The sequence below is a fragment of the Macaca thibetana genome, chromosome 2 (genome assembly GCF_024542745.1).
Source record: "Macaca thibetana thibetana isolate TM-01 chromosome 2, ASM2454274v1, whole genome shotgun sequence".
NCBI lineage: Eukaryota > Metazoa > Chordata > Mammalia > Primates > Cercopithecidae > Macaca > Macaca thibetana.
Window position 1 is genome coordinate 54,887,031 of NC_065579.1, and position 19,212 is coordinate 54,906,242.

The 19,212-nt window shown below is 34.8% G+C and overlaps 1 protein-coding gene across 6 annotated transcripts in view; it reads left to right on the top strand.

Annotated features, from left to right (window-relative positions):
* Positions 1-3,052: 3,052 nt before the first annotated feature.
* Positions 3,053-19,212, top strand: part of MBNL1 (muscleblind like splicing regulator 1) — a 222,877-nt gene continuing 206,717 nt past the window's right edge. For 2 of the 6 annotated variants that reach the window (XM_050779829.1, XM_050779836.1), the window contains exon 1: positions 3,053-3,167. Coding sequence is in view for 1 of the 6 variants with exons in the window: in XM_050779831.1 (XP_050635788.1) it covers positions 18,137-18,139 (3 nt within the window). In the remaining 5 variants the exon portion in view is untranslated. Of the gene's footprint in view, positions 3,168-17,994; positions 18,140-19,212 lie in introns of those variants that run through there. The other 4 variants (XM_050779831.1, XM_050779818.1, XM_050779817.1 and 1 more) reach the window with 4 other exon arrangements.

Consider the following 19,212-nt stretch of genomic DNA (forward strand, 5'->3'; position numbering starts at 1 on the left):
AACATTTTCTGGAGGAGGAAGTGGTCAACATTGGCATGTGCTGAAAACAGGTCAAGTAAGAGGACTTTTGGACTTTGGATTTGGTAACAAGATCACTGGTGATTGTGGCAAGAGTCTTGGTAAATAGGAGGAAGCGGAAAGCCATGCAGAAGGAAGAAACATGAGAAAGATAGGTGGACTTAGTATGGTCGTTCCTCAAAAAGTAAATATAAAATTACTGTATGATTCAATTCCACTTCTGGGTGTATATAAAAAAATTGAAAGTAAAGATTCAAACAGATATTTGCACGCCCATGTTCATAGCAGCATTATTCTCAATAGCCAAAGATAGAAACAACTCAAGTGTCCATCGTCTGATAAATAGGAAACAAATGTGGTATATACATACAATAGAATATTATTCAGCTTTAAGGAGGAAGGAAATTCTGACACATGCTGCAACTTTGATGAACCTAAGTGAAATAAGCCAGACACAAATGAACAACTGTCATATGGTTGAATTCATATAAAGTACCTAGAGTAATCAAATTCATAGAGATAGAAAGTAGAATGGTGGTTGCCAGGTTGAGAGCAGGAAGGAACGTTCAGTTATTGTTTAATAGGTGCAGAATTTCGGTCTAGAAGAATGAGAAAGCTCTGGAGAGAGATGGTGGTCATGGTTGCAAACAATGTGAATGGACTAATGCCTCTGAACTGTACATTTAAAAATGGTTCAAATGGTAAATTTTGTCAAATATATTCTACCATACACACATACAAAAAAGATACAAGGGCTCAAGTCAATGTGGGCAACTTTCTCAAAAAGTTCTGATGAAGGAAAAGAAAGTAAGAGGACAAGTCAGTCAGAGGAGGAATTTTTAATGTGAAAGATACTTGAGCATATTTATCAGCCTGGAAGGGATCATTAGAGAAGAAGAGAAGTAGAGATATACATCCGTTATTCAGGCAAAAGGTACACAAATATTGAGGATATACATTAAAATTACAGCAGACATTGAGGACTATGCTTCCAGAAGTATTACTGGGTCTTTGGGGACTGATAAGCCTAGTGTTTTATATAATGATACCCAAATACCATAATATTTAAAATTTGTCTAAACACATAGAATCTAAGCAATTTTAATCACATCGACAACTTTTCTGTAGGGATTTCCTTATAAGTAGTTCACAAAAGAATTCAAATAAATTTTTATATTAATGACATACTGGGGTTTTGTTTGTTTATTTGTTTGTGTTTTTCGTTGGGGTTTTTTTGTGTTTTTCTGGAGGGGGCAGCTTTCTTCACTTGGTTTATTTGTTTAACTTCCTGCAAACTCATATTAAGTACGAGTTTAGGTGAAATGGAAAATATTTCAGTTTCTAATCATCTTCTAATTACTCTTTGTTTGTTTGTTTTTGAGACGGAGTCTCACCCTGTTGCCCAGGCTGGAGTGCAGTGGCAGGATCCCGGCTCACAGCAAACTCTGCCTCTCAGGTTCAAGGGATTCTCCTGCCTCAGGCTCCTGAGTAGCTGGGATTACAGGGGCCCACCAACGTGCCCGCCTAAGTTTTGTATTTTTTTGGTAGAGATGGGGTTTCACCATGTTGGCCAGGCTGATCTCGAACTCCTGACCTCAAGTGATCCACCCGCCTCGGCCTCCCAAAGTGCTGGGATTACAGGGGTGAGCCATTGTGCCCAGTCTAATTACTCTTAATGCCTCTTTGGACATAAGGTTAAGTAAAAAGCAAAGAGTGTGGTGCAGTGACAGCATGATAGCTTCTAAAGTCCAAAAAGTGGTTCTTGCAACACGCGGAGGTTTGCATAATTACTATGCTTCGCTTGCAATCCATCTCCTTCTTCCCCAATGAGCGAGGGAGGTTGGGAGCAACTGCCACACATAAAAAATGAAGCTACACATTGGTTTCTATTATCTGGCAACCTGAACCGATGATAAATATATTTGTATATATCCTTTTATTTGAAGTTGGCAGTAGTATTTGCTTTGATCAACTTTTTTATGTCTTTTTTCAACCATTGTCCCTACTGTCCTTTAAATATTCTCATTTACTACTCCAACCTGTAAGAAACTTAGCCAGCTAAATGTTCAGTTTTGCAGGATCTGCACCTCTGCACCTGTTTTTACTCTTGTGGCTGAAGTAGTGAAAGATCATGTGTAAGTTCATGTGTAAGTAACAGTTTCAGTTTTGCAGTGCTTTATCTCTATGTAACAGGCAACTATTCATGAGAAAGGAAGTTTGAGACTTGTAGGTAAAAAACCACCACCCAAATTCCAGGAAAATGTCCGTTTACTGGAGGTTTTTTTGTTTTGTTTTGTTTTGTTTCTTCCTTTAATAAGATGCCTGTAGTCAGATTAGCATTTGGGTCATACTTCAAATATTTTAAATTAATTAGACTTATAAAAGCAAGTTTATTCCCATATATCAGCTGGACAGTTTTCTTCTGCATAGGGCAATATTTTCTGTGATCATTGAGCCACACAGGACATGTTTCCTTGTGTAAACGAGCACTACTTAATCAAGTATAGATTTCTTTTTTTTTTTTTTTTTTTTGAAATGGAGTCTCGCTGTGTCTCCCAGCCTGGAGTGCAATGGCCATGATCTCAGCTCACTGCAACCTCCGCCTCCTGGGTTCAAGCGATTCTCCTGCCTCAGTCTCCTGAGTAGGTGGGATTCAGGCGCCCGCCACCATGTCAGGCTAACTTTTGTATTTTTAGTAGAGACAGAGTTTCACCATGTTGGCCAGGCTGGTCTTGAACTCCTGACCTCAGGTAATCCTCCCGCTTCAGCCTCCCAAAGTGCTGGGATTACAGGCATGAGCCACTGTGCCAGGCCAACTATAGGTTTCAATAGCTTAACTTTTCTAAACTTTGCTTACACATATAAACATGTGTATACTTTAATTATATATGTGTACAGGCACCAATTATAGCCTGTTGCTCTGATTTCAAGTGTAAGCTTCATGAATAATTTTCCATGCCCCATAAAATGGATAAAGCATAATGACTGTTATTTCATAACTTCCTCTTTTGGTGGACTATCCTTTTGCAGAGGAAGAAAAAAAAATGTAACTAGAGAAGAGAGTTGAGCAGAGAACCCAGATCTTTGACATGCTGGTAGTTTGTCTCAACCCGTGAAACAGCTTAACAAGCAACTATAACAGCATTGAGGTAAGAACAGTTATTTGCTATTTTTCATTTTATTATTTGGATTGCTATTTATATAGCAACAATTTAAATGCTGGCCAGATTACAGAGTAGATTAGATAAACCTGATACCTCTTTCAAGTAAGTAACCGACATTTTAAATAAAAGGTTTAATAAATTGACAAAGCTTCAACTTCATATACAAGCTTTTAAAAACCTGGAAAAATTTAAAGTTTTCATTGATCTCCAAATTATTTTACCTGCAAAATAAAACATTATCATTCTTGTGTATGTGTAATTTTGCACACAATTTAGTGCTGAGGAAGCATTTGGATTATTAACAAATTTTATAACTTTTCTTCTTCCCCGGCTCTAGATTATTTCTAATACTCTCTCACAGATACACTTTTGTTCATTTTGCATATTATTAGTTGAGCACTTTCCAGAAAAAAAGCATTCTTACATTTGTTTTTACCCACTGTGAAAATATATCATTTAAAATATGACATTTCAGTATTATTTTTATATCTCTTCATAATATTTGTTTAGAAAAATTAATTTGTAGTGTAGACAGCATGATTTAAAAATTTAAATGAAATATGCAAATCTAATTTTTAAAATTTATTGTTTTCTAAATAAGTTTAATTTGTATTTATAATGCTTAAAATATAGTAAGAATGAAAAAGATATTTGGATTGATAATTGGAAATCAAACTAAACTGAAACTGATCTTATTAGTGAAATTCTAAAATAATCTAGATCCTAGAAACTTTTATTCTCATTTGCACTAATCTAGAATAATACCTACACATATTAACTGTATTTAATACAATTGTATTCGTACTATAGCAATTTTTAAATCTTCCTTTTAAAAGCTGTTGGTTTCTTTATACTTTGGTAAAAACATTAAAGAGCATTTAATACAGCTTTGAAAAGAAAAATCAGTTTAAGTGAACTACTCTGGCTATATACACAAATGGAAGTTTGAAGAGTTTGCCTCTGAGCATTTTCATAACTGAATCATTTTGAGAAGGTTTCATACATCACACATTTATCATGTGAGATTTGGTAAGTGTAAATATCCCAAGAGGTATTTGAAACTGTCTTAATTTGGTTTGAAAAAATTAGGCTAATCTCATGGCTTCCAAAAAAGAAAGTCCACATTATCCCATCAATTAATAGATTTAATTTTCAATAAATTTTGGTAAATGGTGCTGTTATACTGGTTCTAGTATGTTACCTAGTACCTGGTTGGTTTTTTGTTTGCTTGTTTGTTTTACGTATTTTCATGCACTATACCAATAGTTGCTGTCTTCTTATTGTAGGAGGAAGGAAAGCAGATTGTTAGTGTTACAAACTCAGATGTGAACTGTTGAATCAAATTTAACATATTAACTTGATGAAAATTTTAAAATTAAGTTGATGGTTATGAGAAATCCGTTACAATTGTATGTCTTCATCTTTATCACACACTAATTAAACACAACTGCTTGTCAGGTCTGGTAGATCAAGCCTGTAGTCCCAGCTACTTTGGAGGCTGAGGCAAGAGAATGGCTTAAGTCAGAAGATCAAGGCTGCAGTGAGCTCTATTGCACCACTACACTCCAGCCTAAGTGACAGAGCCAGATTCTGTCTCTAAAAATATAAAAATAAAGAAAATTTAAAAATAAACACAACTACTTCCATCAGAAGTTCAAATGTCCACAATTTTAACTATGAGATATTTTGATATCATGAGCTATTTAGTGCTATATGTAGTATGGTTATATACTAAATAATGGCTAACAATCACAAGGAGACATAGCCCAAGGTAATTACAATATAAGTTGGTCATAAGTGTAATTCAGAACAGCAAATGAAGGCTAAAGCACCAGAGAAGATACTATCTTTCTGGCAAGACAGATTTGTTGTTGCTATTGTTGTCAATAATTAATAAAGTCTGAATGAACATCCTAGTTCTAGATTACGGAAAATAAGTTTTTAAGTTGTTCTCTCTTTGAGAAAATTATCTTTACATAAGGAAAAAAGCGTGCTCATCTGAGTTTCCATGATAATATTAATAAATTAATATTAATAAATATTAAATATTTAATATTATTTATTCATCATAAATAAATATGATACATAATTTATTATTGCAAAATATAATTTTTACTTCTCAGCTGTAGATATATATTTTACCATGTTTTAGTAGATTATGTTTATGTGACATAATTATCTAATAAGTTTTCATTGAATCTAATAAAAGTTGAGGCTGCATGACTGCTGTATATAGTATTGTGAAATTTGGTCTCTGTCTTAATAAGACATAGTTTGATTGTGTGAAGTGAATGATCTTCTTGGGGATCTACTAAACTATTGGTTCCAGGGTTGATGCTGCTAATCTCACAGTTAAATGGATGTTCTCCTCCTCCTTCACAAGATGACCTTCCCAAAGTTGCTCATCTACAGAAATAGAAAAGAATGATCTGCTTATAGAGGGCTCTATCCCACTCCAACAAATAAACATACATTATTTTTCAAATAATAATTACATTTAGGAATAACAGTGCTATTTGTTTTTGACATAAATTACTAAACTTCCAAAAGAACATTGAAACATTTAGGCTTTGTTTAGTTGTTTTGTTTCCTCTTCTTTTGGCCATTTTCCCATTTGCAAGAATAAAGAGAAGAAAGCTTGTTGCCTAGAAGAAAGATAACAGTTTGGGTGCAAACGCAGACATGACCTGTTTTGAATTGAAAAACAAAAATCTTTGTATCTTAGATAATGTGGGCCTTTCAGCAATTTAAAAGCAAATTTGTGCCCTCCTGTGTTTGTTGACTTTCTATTTATTTTTAATAAATGTAAATTCCAAATGATTGCTACATTTGCATATTCACATATATTATAATTAAAATATGCTAAATAAATAAGAAATTATTATGATTGCAAAAATATGAACTATGTCAGTACATGAGCTCTGTGTGATAAAATATGTATCATTTTCATGAAGAAAATAATCTGTACAGATATAAAAATAAGGGTAAGCCATTTTATATTTCTGAATATTGCCATTTAAAAAATAAATGAAATGGAATCTAATTTACACATCTGCATTGTAGAAAATAAAACCACTGTTCGTTAATTTTTAATCTTTAAAATGTAACTTGTTATTTGAGAGTTAGTATAGTTCTGTTATTTGTCTGACATCATTGATGCTTTTTATAATTTTTTATTAACTAAAGTTAGGCACTTAAATTTAATGTTTTTAAAATTCCTTCCAGTTTTATTTTTCATCCTTATATACATTTTCTAAATATAGGTTTTAACTTTTTATTTAATTTTTTAACTTTTAATATTATAGAGGAAAATACCAGATTTGCATATTTAAATCCAAATTTAAATAAAAATGTCATAGAATCATTCATTAATATTGGAACCTTGGAAAGCAGATGAAGAATGAAATTAGTCTATTGGTGTTGCTCCATAAACTAGTATAAAATTTCATACCTCATTATTATTCTACTTTGCAGATATTTCATTGTAAGCCTTTAGTTTTTTTTAAATAGGTAGTGGTTATCACATTCTCAAACTTTTTTTCACCTTGGAAAAAAATAAATTGCAATATGATTTTGAGAAAAATCACCACAGTTGTGATTTTGAAAAAAAATTAAATTTTTTTAAAGTATACCTTAATGCAATTTATTTTCTCTTTGCACAAGAGAAAAATTTTAAGTAGGTTGCTTTTATTCTCGTTCTATGTAGGTGAATAGAGCTGAATTAGAGGAGCAGCAAAAACACTTTCTATGAAATTAGGCGGCCTTCTGAATAAAATACAATCATATATCTGATGGCAGTGAGTTTTCTTAAATGCTCACCAGAAATTCTTGTTACACTTCACCTACTTTAAAACATCTTATTTAGAAATAATTGGAAGCTGAAAAAAGTTGTAAAAATAAAAAAGTGTAATGAACCTCTTATATCCTTACCTAGATTTGCTTAAATATTTTATCCCATTTGCTTTATAACATGCTCTTGTTTTCTTCTTTATATTTTTCTATGGTCATAACTTTTTTCTGAACAACTTAAGAGGAAATCACACATAACAAGGTCTTTCAGTCTGTATTTTCCAAGAATAGAGATAATCTCTTATATAATGGTCACATTCAATTATCTACTTCATAAATTTACATAGCTACACTACTTTTATTTAATATTTGTCCATGTTCCAATTTTGCTGTTTTCAAATAATACATTTTTAAATACTTCCCCTCCAGTAAATCACCCAGTCTGGAGTCAATTATCACACTTAGTTGTCTTCTGTCTTTTTAAAGTGTATTGTTGCTAAATGTTAAGTAAAAATTGTTTATTTTTATAGTGTAAAGCATGTTTTAAGATATTTATACATGGTGGCTAAATGTATAATGGATCAATTGAAGTAATATATGCATTACTCAAATACTTTTTGTAGAGAAAACATTTAAAATCTAATCTCTTAGCAATATTTAAGAATAGAATACATTGTTATTAATTATAATCACTATGTTGTACGATAGATTTCTTGAATGTCTTGTCTCTTTAGTCCCCTTTTGTCTGGAACATTTCCATATCATTTCTTTGTCTTTTATGAAAATGAAGATTTTAATGAATATGGTGTATTCACCAACTCTTTTTTTCATTTTAATAAAGTGCTCCTCATTGTTTATTTTTCTGACATTTCCCCATGATTAGATTATGGTTATGCACTTTCTGCTGGAGTTCCTCACAGGTGATGTTTCCTCTCTTGCTATCATATGTAGAGGCACATGAGCCTCTTATGTCCCACATTGTTAATGTTCATTTTTGTTGCCTAGTCAAGGTGTTGTCTGATTTCTCTATTGCATAATGATGGCTCCTCATCAAAAATTTCCCCTCAGATTTAACATTCATTGATGTTCTTGTCAAATGCAATCTTTACTATAATGGTTGCAGTATGATGGCTTTACAACTTCAGCACTCCCTCCACATTTGCATTAGTCTTTCCCAATCTACTGTAAGCAAAAGAACTCCCATCTTCAACATCTATTTCATTATTAATTTATGTATCTATTTGTTACTGCTATGGATTCACGAATTTCTTTTTTCTATGACTCAACTATTTTGGTGCTTAAATTGTTTACATTTGACCAATGGAGCCCATCCATTCTATAACAAACCATCCTCCTTCCCTCCCTCCCTCCCTCCCTCCCTCCCTCCCTCCCTCCCTTCCTTCCTTCCTTCCTTCATTCCTTCCTTCCTTCCTTCCTTCCTTCCCTCCTCGCTCCCTCCCTCCCTTTATTTCTTTCTTCCTCCCTTCCCTCCCTCCGTTTGTGCCTCCCTCTCTCTTTCTGCTTCCCATTCAGGGTGATCAAGTACTCCTTTTACATACAATTAGGTTCATTATTCCCAATTTTAGGTTGTTTCCCTTTACATTTTTATTGATTTAATTTTATTTTTTGAGTCGATTAATTTACTTTAAATCTTTTTTTAACCTGTTGAGATTAAGTGCTGCTTGTCTTAGACATTTCTGCTAAACAAATTTGATGCACCTTAACTCAAATGTTACTGATACGGTTCAAAAATACTTGCTTGAGTTTGGGATTGAGCTTTTATCTTTGTATTTCAAATCTCTTCAATCTACATTTAGTCTGAAGTTAAATTATCCTCCTTTGCATTCCAAAAAGTGACAATTTCAGAAAAGAAAGTAGATAGCTATAGTCGCACTGGTAGTTCACTTATCTTATGGGTTTATTATTCCAGAGCTTTTAAAAGTTAAATGAGCAGGTTATCATTACACTTACAGAACAAATAATTATGTAAACAAAGACAAGAGCAATCATAAATGTAGTATAGTTTATGAGCTAAAAACTTTTTCATTATTTTATATGTGATTCTAGAATATTCCTGCCCCCAATACTTCCCTATATTCTACTCCGGCATTCATAACTGAAAATAAACCCTAAAATTCATAATAGGAAGAGAAATTTGTGGTTAATGTCAAAAGATTCATTTTCAAGTTCCATTTTATCACTTACTGACTGTGGAACTTGAATAAGTTACATCTCCTATATTTCTAGACATCTAAATAACCCTAACTAAAAAACAAATTCATACCTCCTCAACTTTCTACCAATTTCTGGGTTCATCCCCCACACAGATTATTAAATCTATACACTCAGATGTTAAGAGGCATCTCAAATTCAACATGCTCCAAATAAAACCTCTCATTTCCTTCCCCTCTTTCCGCTCCATCATCAATCTTCTTTGTTTACTAAATAGCACCACCTTACTCCCTTACCCCCATTATCCAGGCCAAAAGTATCTTTAATTTCATTCTTTCTTTTCCTCACCTACACTCCATCTATCAGCATGCCTGTCTGTTCTGTTCCCAAAAGATATTCCAATGCTGACTAGAATCACCTGTTTCACATCTTGAGCAAAGTGTAAGACACTGTCATCTCTGTTCTAGATGTCTCTGTTTTTGTGGTGGCCTATTAAGAAACCTCTTTTTCTATTCTTGCATCCCTACCAATATGACCATTTAAAATATCCATCAAATCATGTGACTTCCTGCTCAAAATTCTTCAATCGCTTCTTATTTTAATTAGGATAAAATCCAGATTCCTCACTATAGCTTATATGTCTATGTGTATTCTCTCATATCCTATCTTTCATCTCTTCATTCATGATATTCTGGCTCTAATCCTTATTTTCCTCCCAGAGTATTCTGAGCTCATTCCTGACACAGGGACTTTCCACATGCCCTTCTCTTTTCTTGGCATGCCCACATACCTTATTGTGACAATCTCCTCTTTATTCAGGTCTCTTCTCAAACATATCTCCTAATAGACGCCTCCCATGGTCCACTACATATTTAATTGTAGTATTCCCCACTCCATCACTCTGTCATTTTACCCCATTTTAATGTCACTGATAGCACATAAAATGTTACACAACATGTTAATTTTTATTTCTTTATCCAATTATTTATTATATGTTTCTTTCACTAGAATGCAAGTTCCCTGAGGGCAGAAACTTGGCCTTTGTTGTTCATGCTACTTTTACATTTTCTAGTAAAATAAATGGAGCATAGTAGGTCCTCAATAAATAAACAATGATTAAGTGAAAAGCCTCAACATTTCTGAGCCTTATATATAAAATAAGCATAATAGAAATAACTATCTTCCAACGCTGTCTTGAGGAGGCCAGTATTCTAAACTGCCATGCAAATGTCAGGTGTAGTTTCTTTTGTCGGTTTTGAGTCAAACGAACTGAGACCCAAAAGTGGTCCTTGGAGACAACAAATAGACAGAGAAGTTCTCTTTTTTTCTGTGCTGGCAATTTTCCACTGAGCTCAAAAGAGACAAGTTCATAATGACTGCCACTAATTTTTTAGAATCCTGGGGTGCAAGACCTCTGCATTTCTTGCCCCATTGCCTCTGCCCTTGTCCTGCCTTGCTGTTGCCCCCAAGAAAACATGCACCCACTCTTCCTTGACAGTTAGGGTTCATTGTTTTCCTCAACCACATGGAAGAGTAATCTCCTTCCAGAATCCTTTCCTGATTAGCCATCTGCCTATGCTGGCCTCACATCTATGTGTATTTTCAATATTGTTTTGTAATTACTTCCTTGTTCTATTTTTGATCTTGAAATGGATTATAAAACTGCTCTAGGAAAATTCTTTTTCTTGTATATCCGAAATATCAAGCTTAGTTATATGTTTATACATATAACTAAGTTTTTGAGATCATAAGGCCCTAAATAATAAAACCAATGATAATGATGATAATTGCAATGTTCGTAATAATAATAGCTCTGCTATTTCATGTTAAACTTTTTTTTGCATCATCATATGTCAGGTGCATCACATGATTAACGCAATTAATGCCCTCATGAGTCCTATGCAATAAGTACTATTATTTCCACTTTACAGATTTAAGGAAAAATATAGAAGTTCAGAGAGGTAGGTAGCTTAATAAAGGCCACGCAGTTGATCTACCTTTAAACTGAATCTGCATCATATTTATATATGACCTATAGCACTTATTTTTTGAGAAGCAAAGTAGGTAAATCTGTGGTTTGGTTATAGTTAAGAATTTATGGATTATTATGATGCAGCCCTAAGCCAGAAATCTTACAATTTGGTGGAGTAAATATTAAAAGAAATATATTTTAAGACACAGCATAAAAAATAGAAGGTGCCACATGAAAGATCAAAATAATTTAGAACTGTACTTCCAGGTGCAGTGATGGTTACAAGTCTCCCTGGAGGTGGCAGGTTTAAAGTTGAACTGTTAAAATTGTTTCATTAGGTGGAGAAAAGTTGTGATAATAAATTTTCAGAAGAGTTCAGAAAAATTTCAAAGAAATAAAAAATTCTGATATTACATTAATTTAATATTGAGCCTTAACTTAATATTGAGCCTTTTAAAAAAAATATTCAGCCTTTTTAATATTGAGCATTATCTCCTACAGTGCTACCATAGGAGATATTTGGTGGCTCTGACTTTATGGTTCTTCTCAGGAAATGCGTTATGTGATGAGAGGATTTTAACTCTTGCGAGAAGCTCTGGTTTCATTTTAAAGTGAGTTTATTCATGAAGTCATATATCAAGCACTATACTTTGGGCACTATTTTAGGTGCTGGGGAAATAGTGATGGACAAGATCAAGTTTCTACCCTCAAGGAGCCTTCAGTCTAGTGGGGAAAGCATTGAGCAAACTAGTAAAGAAATAAATTTTAAAGGGACTTTTAGATAATGATAGTGACCAGAAGAAAATCCAGCAGAGTAAAAGGATAGAGAGAAGATAGGAAAAACATCTTTATGTAGATGGTCTCCTGAGATGGTCTATTTGAAAAGGTAATATTTAAGCTAAGACCTGAACAACGAGAGGATTGAGAGTCCCATGCAGAGGACTCCGGGAAGAGTAGCTCAGGAAGCGTGACTGACCGGCGTAAGGGCCAGAATGAGCTTGGCGCATCTGAGAAGTAGAAAAGAGTCTGGGTCTCGAAGGATGGTGGGAGATGAAGCTCAGGAGCTGGAGTTGAAAAAGGGCCAAGTCACATAGACTGCAGACCAAGGAATGGACTTGCACATATGAGCAAACATTTCCAAGGACATGCACATGTGTTAATTGGGGATGGGAATGCAATGAATGAACCGTTATCTCTGGCTAACACAGGCTTGGAAAAACTGTTGTTTGAAGAGAAACAGGAATTACTACATAGGTAAAAGTTTCATAGGAGATAAATTATTACATTTAGGTGAATTTCAGGTAAGCCAAGTTTACCTTGATGAAAGTGAAAGGAGCTCACATATTATTTAAATTTGTAAAGATAATGTTTTCAGCAAAAATTGTCATGGAATAGTTGACTCTAATCACGGTCATCTGATAATAGCGTCATCATGCAACTTAGTTTCTGCATGGATATGAAGCAGAAAAGACTACAGAAATAACTACATTTCAGCCTCCAGAGACAGCAGATGTTCCCTTGTTTATTGTTCCCAAATCCCAGTACCAATAGCTACTGGGCCCCTGGCAACATCAACCTGCTCCCCTTAAAAGTAGACGTAAATTACTCTGCCATTTTCCATAGTAATTATATATTGCCTATGATTTATTTTTATTATCCTAAGAGATGTAAATGACCCATATCACTACATTTTACATGTTAGTTGGACACTGCTTGCTTTAAGGGGTAGGAGGTTGGGGCTGTGATTTGGAGAAAAAATATAGAATAGCTTACTGAAAAGACTTTTTACATTGAGTAAACGGAATCAATATTTATTTGTTAGGGATGATGAGAAAAAATGGCCTTCCCTCATACTTAAGAAGTTAATAACAATAATTATAGATTCTTCTATTTCTGGTTTGGGTTAAAAGCTGCCCATAAAAAACATTACCTGGCCTTGGACTGAGTGTGTACTAGAAGGATGACAATCATGTTGTCCCCAGGGCAGTCAGATGTGTTGCTATAGGAGCCAGAAGCTTACTTTTGAGTGCTACTGGCAACCTCCAAATAGAAAACCATTGTGCTACTGGTATTACAGGGTGTGGAGGATTATAGATGACTTATGTGCTATTTAAGCAATGCATTCTATCTTATGTGTATATATATGGGTATCATGACCACCATATTATCGGATTATTGCAGTGTGAGGTAGTGTGCGGTTTTTAAGTGCATGTGTGTGAGAGAATAAATGCATGAATATCTGCAATATGCATTAGAGAGCACTCCTGAAATATAAGCCACTTCCTGACCTGGGCAGATTAACCAAGAAGCAAACCTATTCAAGTATGAGAGCATTAGATTTTCTACACTAATAGTACACATTTGTTGACATGAACTGGATTCAGGAAGGGAATACAGAAAGAGCAAATAGACGTTTGGTTTGACTATTTAATTAACTTGGGGCTGATGATCACCCTTCAGAAAAGGATGCTGAGGATGCCTTCTCCAGAGCCAAGAGGCCTCTCCTTGTGCCTTTATTTGGCTTTCCTCCTCTCATTGGTGACCCATCATGTTAGGAAAAAAAAAAAATATCTTTCAAAAGTGTAAATGTTATTCTTTCTGTGGGTGATGTCATCATTTTAGTGGCCCAAGCATTTGTTACTAAAACAGTACTTAGCAACACATAATCATTATTTTCTCCTCTTAAAATTCTGAGTGTGTTTGTTCTGATGCAGTCAGGAGACACATTTTTCAGGGAGGTAGGAGTAACAGCTTAAAAACATGAAGTAATGCCTGGAATAATCTCTTGACTTGTGTTCCTTAAATAAGCAAGAAGACAACTAAATTTTCCTTCCTGTGGCGACAGCTTTGGCGGAGTTAAAAAAAAAATTTTGAAATATAGTGCTAAAGGAAGTGGTTTTCATGCAACTGTGCATCATATACTCTTCGTTAATGTGGTAGATACCGTTTGCTTGACTTCATTTGACTTGTCTTTCTCATGTTTTTGCTTGTAAAGTGGGTGAGAAAAGTTCCACCAAAGAAACCTGTGCACTGACCAATCAATAGTGATGTTTCTAAAGTTCCTGTTAATCATTTCAGGAAACATCTTGGGCTCTTTTTTAATTACATCCTACGTAATATAAAAACTGTAAAGGTATTTCTGTATAGCTATACCATCTTGTAGAAAATAGCTATATGTTTCTTAAAATTTGTAATTTGATTTGAATCCTCATATTTCAAAGACACTTGAAGCTTAACAAGAGCTTACTTTTAAAAACATATTCTGTATTTTAAAATTTGTGGTTACTCTTTTAAATAACAAAAATAGATGTAATTTATCAACGGCCTGACCAATGTTAGGATAATTCTCATGAAGTCATTCATTATCACAATTCCACAAGGTAGACATTTTAAGTTTGCAGGAACCTAAGACTTGGAAAAAAACTGTCCAAAATCTTATGCCTAATAACAGATTCTAAAGCCTGTCTTTATGTCTAATAGCCAAGGCCATGGGAAATTACACTTAATCTTTTCCTACCCTGATTCTTCTAAAAAGTGTGTGAGTCATGCGCAGGCCATTGCACCAAGTTGGTTGGCAGGAGGAGGTGGGTATGCCCTATTGCCAAGAGCAGCCAACAACAAAGGCAGCAGGGCAAGGTTGCAGCAGAAGACCAAGGTTGCAACATCAGTAACTACTGCCAGTGGAAACTAGCCCATGTATCATACTTGGTATGTTATATCTGTTGCCAATAACCCCGAAGTAGATAGTGTTTTCCTTTTAGTCACCCAGTAATCTAGTCATAAACAAAATAGATTTACTTCATTGGCTGCTTCTTCCATCATGGTAAGGAAAATGCCCAAAGTTATGCCATGTATCATCTAAGCATTCCTTCTTTCTAACAATTAATTTTGGCTGCCTTCCATGAATCTGATATTGGTGCCAAACATTCCCTATCCCACAAGTTCAAGAGTAATCAAGCAAAGTTGACACCTTCTAGTGCCCACATGGGCTTCTTGGTATTTAGGGACCTTGGCAAATTATTTACAGCTTCTTTCAGACGAGCCTTCCAGAGCTTTGTAAGAATAAACAAACTTCAAAGGTCTCCGAAGGGGAAAAACTGTCCTGGCTAAGTCTATAATTTAGGCTATCTTTAGAGAGCACAACTCCATAAAGAGAGAGGTCCAAGAAACCAGCTTCTTTTATACAATTAACTTTTTCTTTACTTAATTGTAAAGACTAAATGACAAGTAGGAAAGTGCTTTTGCAGGAATGTGGGAGTCTTAAAGCTGTAGAAGGAAGATACACTGTGCATGGGAGTAAGTATGTGGGTGGGAGTTATAGATTACTGCTCTTTTGCTAGTCTAGAATAACTATGCATAAACATCTTTATAGTAGTAACTTGAACAGAATCGTTAAACCTCTATTAAAGGCACTTGATACATCATTTAAAATAAGCACAGGTTACCTTATATCCAGAAACAGAAAAAATCATTTTACATCTAGCAAAAAAAGATTTTAAAAGAGCCTTTGATTTTTGACAAAACAGATGATAATAAAATTAAATTTTTATTTTATTTTCAAAATATTAATTCAAAAGCTATACTTTTGAATATACATGCTATACTTCTTGAAATTATCAAAAATAAGCTGGCTAGCTTTGTAGATATCATACCCTTAAAAGATAAAGCCCAAGAAGTGAATGATAGTAACACCAAAGACAGTAACAGCAAGAGCATGTACTAATGATCAGTCACAGATATCTTCCAATCTTGCCTTTAGGGACTATGTGATAGACACCTTGCCACTTAACACAAATAGTCACTATTTCATGCAACTACTAATAGAATTCTGTCCTTATAAATGAAGAGGATTTCAGACAATATGCACATATAGTACAAGTATTGTGAAGACTTTCAACTATAATGTGAGACATTTGAATTCAATAAAAAAGGGAGAGAGCATTAAAATAATTATAATTGTTTATCTGTTGAGTTTAGATTCAGCAGTTACACACTCTCATTTTTCTCCTTCACTAAATTTTGCACATTTATATTATTTACTTAGTTGATCATAATTATTTACCATTTCATATTCATTGTCCTTGCTAGACTGTATACTTCAAGAGACTTCAGGTCTAGTTTTGCTTACCATGTAGTCTCAGACTCTAGGAAAGACTAGAATTATGCCAGGTGCTCAGTGAGTATTCATAGACCGGATAGGAAAGTTGATAGCAATAAGGTTTAGAATGAAAATGCAGCAGTAACTGGTGAGCTGGTGACCTAGGGCCAGAAAAGTTTGAAAAAGGAAAAGAATGCTCCACATTGTCTAAAAACACATTCATTACTGGGAGGGCTCGATGGAATCAGGCCCTGTCAGCAGTTACTCATTGCTAAGCCCATTGCAGAAACATAGGCATTCAAATCCATCCAGGTGGGGCCAGGAGGGTCATTTGGACTGACGGCACATTCACAAAGGCCATAAACTAAGATGTCTAACATTATCTTCAAATGAGTTTCAAATGAGGTATGTTCTGTTAATTTGTTTATGTTTATAATTTAACTATGTTAATTTATTGAACGAATTTATAAAATATATTAAATATACAGAGTAGCTTTTGTTGAATACACATAATTATACATATGAGTATGTAACTGGTGAAGATAACGTATATCTTCAAAAGGAAGTGGCCAAGAACACACTTAATCTCCCAGAGGCTCTGATGTCACTCTCAAGGGGGTACTTATAATCACAATTTCTTAGCAAGAGACAGGGTATAGAATTTTAAACAAACAGCAACCTAAGCATTTCAGAATATGTAGGATTCTCCTTTGTGTGATCTTAACTGTTTGTCTTATCTGTTTGTAATCCTATGGACCACTAATGCTTACCTGGTATGAAGTGAAGCATATTTTGGTTGCCGAAGAAGCACCACTTCCAACCATGTGCATGACAAAATGTACCACCTTGCACCACCAGTTTAGCTATCCACAGCTTGTCCTAACTCCCTCATTTCTAGATGCATATGGGCACCAGCCTACCCAAATCTAATTCTATTTGAGACCAAGTTTCCTGCAGATAATTCTGTTTCTATTGAGCCAAATAAACTTTACCTGCCAAAGGAAAAAATGGAACAGGTCAATGGATTGCTACCTATTCTGGGTAATTTCCATTTCCTAAGCTCTAGCTTCCTGCAGAGTTTAGGCAAGAAGCTGGCAACCTTGGCTGCGCTTTGGAATCATCTAAGGGGCTTAAAAAAGATACAGATACTTGGATGCCACTTCCAGAAATTTTGATTTAATTTGTCTGGGTTGCAGCCCGCCTATCCAAAATGTAGTCAGAGTTAAGAACCACCGCCCTAGTTTCAGTCTCCTTATTATGAGCATGGGGTCATAATTACCTCACATACCTCTTGTGATAAGTTCAAGGAGATAATGTGTGACCTTAGAGTCCCTAACACTTCCATTCCTCCTTTGCTTCATGAAAGACAAATGAAAAGGAAGGACGTGGGGTTGGCAAGTCTGGGAAGGTGAGGAGGGGGGATACTTTTGCAGAGTTCTTCCAATGAGCAGTTCATTAGGGTTAACAAGCTATCCTTTGTTAAAGCAAACGCTCTTGAAGGATTAAGCCTCATTCTCGCCTTAGTGTGAATTACTTTAATCAGATAATCTCCCATCACCTAGTTGAGGATTTGTTACTGAAAGCCTAGGGAAGGCAAGGAGAGAGAGTTGCAAGGCCAGTTTGGGATTCACTGAGGCAAGCCAATGAAGCCTCAGCCTCTAGGAAATAAGCTTTCCATAATGACAGCATGAAAAATCTGAACAACAAACTTTCTCCTCATGTTGCTAGGACAATATTTGTTAAAAGTGTTTTTCTGATCAAGTCTCTTATCTGTCTAATAGGCTTTCATGACTTTTTCTGACTTTCTTTCTGCCATGAAGCTCTTAACAAGTGTCGGGTAATTTTACCATTTGCCAGCTGCTTTGGAGTCCCTGAGGAGCACCGCCTTGCCCAGTCCTATCCTCCTTGCCATCTGCTTGGCACATGGTAAGCATGCAGTGTTTGTGGAATTTAACTGAATGGTTTCATTTGCTACAGTCTTTTCCAACTGTGTTTTTTCCCCCACGTCTGTCCCCAACCGCTAGACTATGAACACCTTGCAGAAGACTTAATAACTTCTTCATCCCTAGTGCCAAGCACAGCCGTTGGCACATAGTCAGCCCTCAATGACTATGTGCTAAATGCATTAAGGAGCAATAGCCAGTGCACTGATGCCTAAGTTAAGATATTAAAATTAATTTGTGACTGCGCTGCTCAGTTCCCGTTCTTTTGGACAAGGCAAAGAGGAAAGAAGACACAAAGAAACAGATATGTGAAACTCCCACCATTTATTAATGGGACAAATGTTGTTCTTATTCAAAGGTCTCTTTAGAACATCTTTTGAGACATGATTTGAAGGTAATTTCAGGAAACTCAGATAGGCAAGAAGGAATAAGAGGAACTAACAAAAGATCCACGGAGAGAACTCACACAATGGAATGGAGAGAGAGATGTGGAATATCATAGAAACCAAAAGAAAGGAACCTCAAGAATACAATGAATAAGTAGATAGAGATACAGCCAGCATTTAAGAACATCAACCCTGCTATTGGCATTGTCAAAGATTGGTTTGCCTTTAGAAATAAGTAAGACAATGGCCATATTTTTTCATATTTGTTTTCTATATGGAACAGTGTTACTATGTAGAAATGTTTGGGTTACAGTACATAAAAGAGTTACATCACAATATTTATATTAAAAGCCCTATTAGATACTATTTTTAAAAGACTGCAAGGGAATTCTGGGCTAAATGACAACACAGAATTTTATGAAATGGTAGAAAGTGTTTTACAATATTACGTGTAGTTACATATTATAAGCATAAATAGATAATATGTCAATTTTGATCTTCTGGCTGTATTATATATTTATTTTTATATCTGTTTAATTTATTGAAAGATCACAATTGCATATTTCCTTGTCTCTAATGACAGTCCATAGTAGAAGGTATACATACATCCCAGGTAGAGTGTTTATAAATATATTACACATTAGACAGATGAATTCCAGAGCTTAGGGTA